Source organism: Anarrhichthys ocellatus, unplaced genomic scaffold (genome assembly GCF_004355925.1).
Source record: "Anarrhichthys ocellatus isolate YVR2014 unplaced genomic scaffold, GSC_Weel_1.0 scaffold63, whole genome shotgun sequence".
Lineage (NCBI taxonomy): Eukaryota > Metazoa > Chordata > Actinopteri > Perciformes > Anarhichadidae > Anarrhichthys > Anarrhichthys ocellatus.
Window position 1 is genome coordinate 1,219,205 of NW_022280093.1, and position 8,422 is coordinate 1,227,626.

An 8,422-nucleotide genomic window follows, 5' to 3' on the forward strand; every position below is an offset into this window, starting at 1 on the left:
ACACACACACACACACACACACACACACACACACACACACACACACAGCAATGTAAAAGTCATTAAGGCAACACGAGAATAAGCTGCCTCCTCACAGTTAAAACTGGGTCAGATAAGCAACTGAGACTGACCCTGTCCAGACGGTTAGTGACTGTACTACAGCGTCTGTTGCTGCTCTTTCACAGTCATATCACACACTGCCCTAATGCCTGGATAACACTTTAATAATGATCCTGTTAGCACGCTGGGGGGATAAATCTATCAGAGACAGCTGATTATTGCCAGAATGAATGAAAGAGACAGACAGAGAAAGAGACAGACAGAGAGAGAGAGAGAGAGAGAGAGAGATAGAGAGAGAGACAGACGGAGAGAGACAGACAGAGAAAGAGACAGACAGAGAGAGAGAGAGAGAGAGACAGACAGAGAAAGAGACAGACAGAGAGAGAGAGCGAGAGAGACAGAGAGACATGGAAGCTAAAGTCGCCCAGGGGTCTGTGATCTCAGCCTTAGCGAGCTAATACTCAGATTAAAACTGTTATGTCACTGTACTGACATGATCTGCCAGTTCATACACATACACATACACACACACACATGCCCTGGGTGAATGTACTCCTCTGATGGATGCTGATGTACACACACACACACGTGTGTACACACACACACACACACACACAATCTAGAAAGCTATATTGCTGGAGTTCTTCTATACAGAGCACAGATGACTCATAATGAGGGTAAGGTCAGCGTTACAGCAGCTCAAACGGCAGCTTGGACACACACACACACACACACACACACACACACACACAGCATTGACGTGCAGGCTTTATCCGTCCATCTCTCCTACCTTCTCCATATACTGTGAGCAGTTGGACTCTTGCAGGAGATTGGAGGCTTCCTGCTTGTAATACTCTCCCGTTCTTGTCAGAAATGGCCCTTCGAAGATTTCCTGATAAAACTGCAACACAGGAAGAGGACGTGGCCCGCGTAGGATTTAGTATGAACGGATATACACAGGCCTATATGAACGGCTACTGTACAACACACAGATGGTAATTAAAGACATTAAGCAGCCAACAAAAAAAAAATAAAAAATTGTCTTTGAATTTTGGCTGCATAAATAACCCGATATAAAACCATAATGCAAACAATTGTAATCCTCTGGGGGCCTATTTGTTGTCTCACCTTTAGTGGAAACTTCTTCTTGTACTGTTCAACATGAACAAAGGAGTTGATGACCCCGTGGATTACCTTCTGGTTAGGGTTCTCCCCACAACGATCACTGGAAGACACGAGGAATCCAGACATGAACAGTGTGAAAGTGTCCCTCTTATGGCTACCACTGCAGAGAGCCAGACATATTCATCTTAGTCACCAGTTGTGGCTCAACTTGTGTGTAAAACATACTTTTTGATTTCATTCAGCAACATCCGGATCAGGACAGCCTGAAGGGGCTCGATCATGAGCTTCCTCCACATATCGAGCGCCAGCTGCAAAGACGAATGAAAAGGCAGCACTTAACTTCACTTAATATAAAATATAGAAGAAATCGTCTATTAGAAATAACCACATGGTTTTGTATACTATTGTGTTAACTTGACAAATACTGAATAAATAAATCTGGATACATCCGAGTTAGAATGTGCTTGTTGTTATCAGTTATTGTGTTTCCAGCCCAACTCATATTAAACAACCCTAATGGGAGCATAAGTGTCCATATCCAATACCTCTCCGATCTCCATGAGCGGCTCGTTCATGTCCACTCCCCCGTAGCCGTACTGTAGGTCTGCTTCTGTTAGCTTGTTCTTCTTGATGAACTGAGTGTTGAGGTACCTGAGCAGAGTGGGGTAGGAGGTCAAGATGTTAGGGTATCAACTGCATCCAGAGGAGTTTGAGGAGGTGTCGTCTAATAACTCGTGTGTGTAATGCATCTGTGTGTGTGTGTGTGTGTGTGTGTGTGTGTGTGTGTGTGTGTGTGGGCCTCTAGTTACAAGTTGAGTTCATGGAGGGCTGCGTGAGACTGTCATTCTTTGGGCACCGTAACTCGCTCTGTGCCGGCTGAGTGTCAGGTGAGCCAATGAAAGCATAAAACTAACTCTCCAGGATTGCTGGACAGTGAATGAGCCAGAGGCAAACATAAAGGCATTTGTATTTATGAATATCAAAGAGAAAATACCTGATTTTATAATATATTAAACACGAGCATGAGCCATGGTATATCAAGAAGTATTTTCTGCCGTTTGTTTACAAATGGCAGCTACTTATGGGAGCTCTGTTCTCTACACCGCTACACATTATGGATGTAGTATTCCTTACAGACAACTTCCTGGTTTCCAGTGACACACAATGGTTACCCAATAGTCACAGGAAAACTGTGGAACTGCGCTGATGGAACACATCTGTGTGTTTAGATCCAACATTGGTTTCATTGACGGTCAAACGCAGGTTATTCATATCTGTATCAAATCAGATTATATTCACGGAAAAATCCTGTCTTAATCTTGCATGAATCGTATGTCAGATATGTTAACCGTGGATCAAATGAAAGAGCTCTGATAACCCACACGGTGCACTATCTGCCCAGCAGCCAACAGCAGACACACAGAGGGATCTTGTTGGTTGGTGAACACACGCTACTAGAATACGTTTAATGCCGCTCTGACAGAAGGCCGTGTTTCTATATTGCACTAACAACACACGGAGCATCGGCGTGAGGACGATGCGTTTTTACACCGATGTCACTTGTTCATCCGACACGCACTCTGATGTTGAAACGCATCAGACTGAGCTTGTGTCTCAACACATCTCTGCTGTGTCTCAACATTTCTCAAAAGGAAGCGAGGAGTGACTTTGCAGAATATCTACCACACAGACTGACACACATATTGTGATGGCTTTCACCACAGCTGGTCTATGCAGGCTGAGTTAGTCCACCTTAAAATGATGTGTAGCTCCCAAGAGCGTAGGTTTGGTATTAACATCGGTGGGGCCCAGAACATAAGCGTAAAGACACTTAATTTCTTCAATTTATAGTGGAAATGTATTTATTCATGTAAAGGAAAACACAAAATGATGAGCCAGGTAACAATTCCAAATGTAAAAATATAATGGAATATAATACAGTAAGGCTCTCAGACATTCTGTGTTGCTTTCAAATATTTATTCTCCTGTAGATCAACTTGATCAACTGGACAGGAATTACTCTTCCCTCCTCTTTTTTGTCATTAACCTTATTACATGTGCATGTGGCATCTATTCACGTTCATTCATTTGAATTCATTTAAAGACTCATGGACTTTAATAGCTCATATGTGAGTATGAAGTCATAATATTGTGAGAAAAAAAACAAAAAAAACTTGTAATAATACTATAACTTCTTGTCAGGAATAAATCTCCCCATTGTGTGGCTCATTGACCACACACACATTTACTTCACCACCTCTGATAAAGTAAAGGCTGGATCCACTTCATCATGAAACATCATATCAAATCCCTCCATTGAAAGCAGTTTCACATCATTCGGGCTTTTTCGGGAACAATTACAGAGATTTTGTTATCCCAAGGAAAGGCGGGACGACTAGGTCCTATTCTGGACCTGAGGGTGTTGAACTACTACCTATCGACTCAACATTACAAGTTCAAAACGCTCAGATCGTGATCAGCCCGAGGGATTGGTTTACAACCACAGATCTCGCAGACACTTGCGTGCGCCGATACACTCGGCCCACAGGCAGTTTCTGAGATTTCGAGGCATAGCCTTCGAGTAACTGGGGCTGCCGTCCCGGCCTGTCACTCGCCCCCCCCGAGCCTCCACCAATAAGTGTCGAGGCGGCGTTAGCTCGCCTCCGGGAGAGCGGTGTCCGCATTTTGCAGGCAGCAGCAGCAGTGGCGGCCGCACATTCAAGCTCTGGGCTTTTCAGTAAATATGCAAAAGAGCTCGCTAACAACGAGTCAGCAGTTTTTCTTTCTAGAGTTGGAAATATGCGCCGTTTCCAACCTATTGCGTTTTTTAAAAGGGGAGTCCACCGCTAAACCCAGAGCTCCCTCAGGAGATTTGGCATTGGAGCTTGAGGCTCCTCGCGGTCCATTGATTCTGTTATCGCTTCATCCCTCTTGTACCCACTTCGCTTCAAATGGCTCCAAGGTTATATTGTGCCCGAATGGGGCGTATCAGCCTTGAACTATCCCTGTGGCTTTTGAACTCATAAGACTTTTTTCCCTTTGTCCTGTGAGTGTTTGCTTCACGCTCACATAGACAACACTCGCAGTGTGCGCTTGCGTGCCCAGTTGTTTGTCTGTTTTGCTAATCCGGACAAATGCAAAGCCCCGTCTAAATAGCGGCTTTCTCACTGGATTGTCGAGGCTATCCCGCTGGCCTACAACAGCAAGGGTCTTCCACTGCCTCAAGGTGTGAGGGTGCATTTGAACAGGGGCAAGGCATCATGGGTTTTGTTCAAAGGGGGTTTCTGGGACTGTTTGGTCATCGCTGCACACGAGTGTCTGGATGTGACAGTCCCTTCGGTGGCTCATTCTGTCCTTTTCACTAGGTCTGTGATGCACTAGTGTGCTGGAGGTTTGACTCGGGTTTGGTGGCTGCGCTACAGGGCGCATATACATATATGACCATAAAGGGAACAAAACATTCTGTCTATAACTTCTGCTCCCCGATAAGAGAGTAACATAACATCTCGTTGCACCCTATGCCTCCATCAGCAGTACGGCAATCACATTCAACCTGACGTCCCTCAAGCCATCGATCTTTGACGAGCATGAAACACGAGCATCAAGTGTCCAAGGACTGCTAATATAACTGCTCGTGTTGGGTATCACTTGATTCAGTTGGCACTTCAATCCAACCTCCACAACAGGGTGATTTGTGTTTGACAAGATGCGAATATAAACATGTATATTCACAGACATCAGATGAAGATAATAGGCGAGCCTCTTCTATATTAAGAACTCAACACAGCTATGTCACCAGTAAAGCCAAGAGCCGCCCTCTCTCTCACTCTCACTCTCGCTGACATAATAAATTACAAAAGGCATATGTATGACAGTCTGGTAACTTATAAATAGATCTGAAAGCTCTCCAAGGGAGTATTGAGTTTTAATGGATCAGGAAACAGCACTGCGCTTTCAAGGTAATTTTACAAGTGTACAAAAACTTTATGCGAGCTTGTGATAGAACGAGACCGTCCTGCATCTAAGGAACTTGACACATGGAGCCAACTTAGAAGAGCCAAGGAGGACAAAGACAGACACCAGCTTTGGTTCACGACTTCTGCTAGAAGTTGTAGTCCAACACACCACAATGACAACAGCCAACAGCAGGTCCACTACGGACACGTCCTTCATTTGTACTTGAAAAATATGCCAAAATAAACAACATAACGAAGTAGGCAACCATTCTAACACCATTGTGAATTCAAGCAACGTTAAGGCAATGTTACCTGTACAAGCAGTCCATGTAGTCAGCTCCTTTGCTGTACTCATCCCAGTATCTGTGGTACATCACTAAAACCTTCTCCTCCGAATCCAGGACTTTCTGAAAATACACACACACACACACACACACACACAGACAAGCGTTACATGCGTTGTGGAAAGAAGACATAATGCAGAAATAAAAATGCTTTTCGCGAGTGCTTACCTTGTACAACTGCCGAACATGATTCTCAAGAAACACCTTGGTCTCTGTGTATAATCTCTCACCCAAAGGCTCTGGGTATGCAACGCACAAGGCATAAATGTCGCTGGTGTGGGAATTTAGGATAGAAATGAGCACAAATGTGGTTCCATGATGTTTAGATGTTAATAGAGATGTAGTATGGAATACTAGATACGGCTTATGCTGCGATTCTCTGCAAATAAATGAATAGTTTAATGCTTGCCGTCTGCCCGGCTAATTTCACACCTGCCACTGAACATATCAATAACAACTCTTTGAAAAACTGATCTGCTTTTCGTAATAAGCCATATTTGGTGTTTAAAGTCAAATACATAAAACTCTATACAAGCTGGCACCTGCTTCACTGCACTAAGCAGCTGGATGACTTTCTGTCCATGAACCCTGTTCTAAAAAAAAATCTTGTGTTGCAGTTTAAATTTCAATATGGAGCAAGTTGGCATAGGATACGAGAACCGATCGTTCCACGTGGCTCTCTCCACATAGTCGAGCATCACAACAGCCTTGATTGTCGTCAGTAGCTTGTTCCATGTCTCGTCAAAGTCCACCACCCGCGGCTTTAAGGACATTGTACCGTTTCTCTTTCAGTCTGATACAAAAACAGAAAAGCAGGAATACAGAAGTGAGTAAAGGAATTAAAAAGAATTCGGAACTCTTCAATTCAGTTCCGAAATAATTATGTTAATATTATTAGTGAACCAGGCGTAAGCAGTAGCATCAAAAAAAAGAAATACACATGCATCCTTAGCAAGGTGACACATTACACCAATAAACATAATTATGGAAAACATCTTCATGGTATTTTTATGAAGCTCTTGTAAATAGTAATAACAATATTAAGCAAAAATGTGTTTGTTTGTGTAAATAACAAAACCAAAAAAAAGCATTAATCAAGAGTAACTACATTAAATAGATGTAAGGATAAAGAGCAAAGTGAACATGTACATCAACAGAATTAAGTCTCTGATAAAACAGCTGCTCACATTACTACAGTAGCAACAGATGAGATAAACATTGGACTCAAGTTCATGGAGGCAATGCTAACGTTCATCAACAGTGAACACATTGGGACAACCATCAGATATCAATTAATGTAACGTTAGCTATGCAACTTACCAAGAGACTGTTACATATAAAAAATATATAGACTTCTATGTCTGTGTCAGAAGAATCACAGATCACCTGCAAGTAGGAGAAACTAGGCCCTGTGTTGTTTCTCGTCATTCATACCAGTTGATTTCACGTCAGTGAAAACACTGCAACATCCTCATGCACAGTTTTCTGCTATCCAATTCACATATGCCAGTATCCGTCTTTCACAACGAAGTGTCAACGTTACTAAATACACAGCCTTCTTACAGTCATGATAAAGGCAGCCAAGTTAAGGTTACTAGCTAGCGGAATGCCAATCCCAAAATAGGATGGCTAGCTAAAAGGCTAGCTAGCTTCTAGCTAGCATGCTACTTCTTCCTGCTCAGGTCCCAGCAGTTTTGAGGCTGTTCGTCAGCTAGCAGGAAGCTAACGATAGCTCAGCTATCGCTAGCAAATGGTCATCTGCTTTGCAATGTCCCCACATTTGTACTGACAGCTCGGCAAAACATGGTGCTGTTGTTAAACAAAACAGGTTGTTGAGGTCAATCGTGGACTTTTGAATAGTACGTACCTCTGTTCGGTATTTATTTGTTATAAAACTCAAGTTTCTCCGCTGTCACAGGCTTGATTTGTCTCACTTACAGGTCTTTCCTACCTCTGGGACTATACCATTGTATTAGATGGGGGTGTGTTATGAACAAGTGTAAATTGGTCGTCACGCTGTGCCGCTCTTTAACATGGTAAATTGTCTTTGAGAAATGTTCGATTTTAAAGAATGTATTATGTATATCCATGCATAATGTTGAGAAAACGCGGAGTGCACACGAATCCAAGCCATAAGAACACCCCTATATGCATGGTATGCTGATGGTATCGCCTAAAACTACGGAAACCTTTGAGGAGATTTTGTAGGTTATAACGTTAATCTAATCTGTACTGTATTGTATATCTGTTCTGAATGATCAGAGAGGGTAAACATGTTTTCCTCATCGTAAATTATAATTACACTTCGTTTCTATCTCACCACGGGTATTCACTAAGTAGCTATTTAAGTTTTCTATTTCCTGTGATATTTTTAGTTTTACATAAATCCCCCACCATAAATTGACACAAACATGACAGTTAATTAAGCGAGATAAATGTCAACAAAGAAATGAAAGTCGTTCGCAAATAATGGTCTGTGAGGCAAATTACATTTTGAAACCATAAAGGTGCTTAAAATAGCAGGATGCATATGATTGTATCGCATTACTTACTTAGCAACAGGAATAGAAGAAAATCAACCAATCAGAATAGTCGAAAATGTGCTGACTAATGTTCTTTGGGGTTAGCTAGATTTTAAATAGCAACAAGAACAAACAAACTGACAGTGTATTATTAACTGAAGCATCGTTTATTCAGTTCAAGCTCACCAGATTACATACAACAGGTACAGGATACTTTAATGTGAGTATACCGGTAAAAATAAGTAAATTAGCATGTTATTTAGCGCTAGGTAAGTTAGCTTAGCTAGTTAACATTGGTCAATATGAGGAAGTATCGGCTAACTTAGATGCTAGGTTAGCTAAAATATCCGTTTTAGATAGCTTGACCAAAATCATCAATTGATGTGCGTTTATATTTATTATCTAACTGCAATAT

At 42.1% G+C, this 8,422-nt stretch overlaps 1 protein-coding gene across 2 annotated transcripts in view; it reads right to left on the bottom strand.

The window, feature by feature from the left end:
* Positions 1 to 7,440, bottom strand: part of cul2 (cullin 2) — an 11,591-nt gene extending 4,151 nt beyond the window's left edge. Inside the window, exons 1-7 of one of the 2 annotated variants that reach the window (XM_031872423.1) lie at positions 7,353 to 7,440; positions 6,140 to 6,278; positions 5,454 to 5,756; positions 1,731 to 1,836; positions 1,411 to 1,493; positions 1,189 to 1,285; positions 851 to 961 (exon numbers count right to left, since the gene is read on the bottom strand). In XM_031872423.1, the coding sequence (XP_031728283.1) occupies positions 851 to 961; positions 1,189 to 1,285; positions 1,411 to 1,493; positions 1,731 to 1,836; positions 5,454 to 5,756; positions 6,140 to 6,258 (819 nt within the window). In that variant the 5' untranslated portion in view covers positions 6,259 to 6,278; positions 7,353 to 7,440. Of the gene's footprint in view, positions 1 to 850; positions 962 to 1,188; positions 1,286 to 1,410; positions 1,494 to 1,730; positions 1,837 to 5,453; positions 5,757 to 6,139; positions 6,279 to 7,352 lie in introns of those variants that run through there. The other variant, XM_031872424.1, reaches the window with a different exon arrangement.
* Between the last annotated feature and the right edge of the window lie 982 nt (positions 7,441 to 8,422).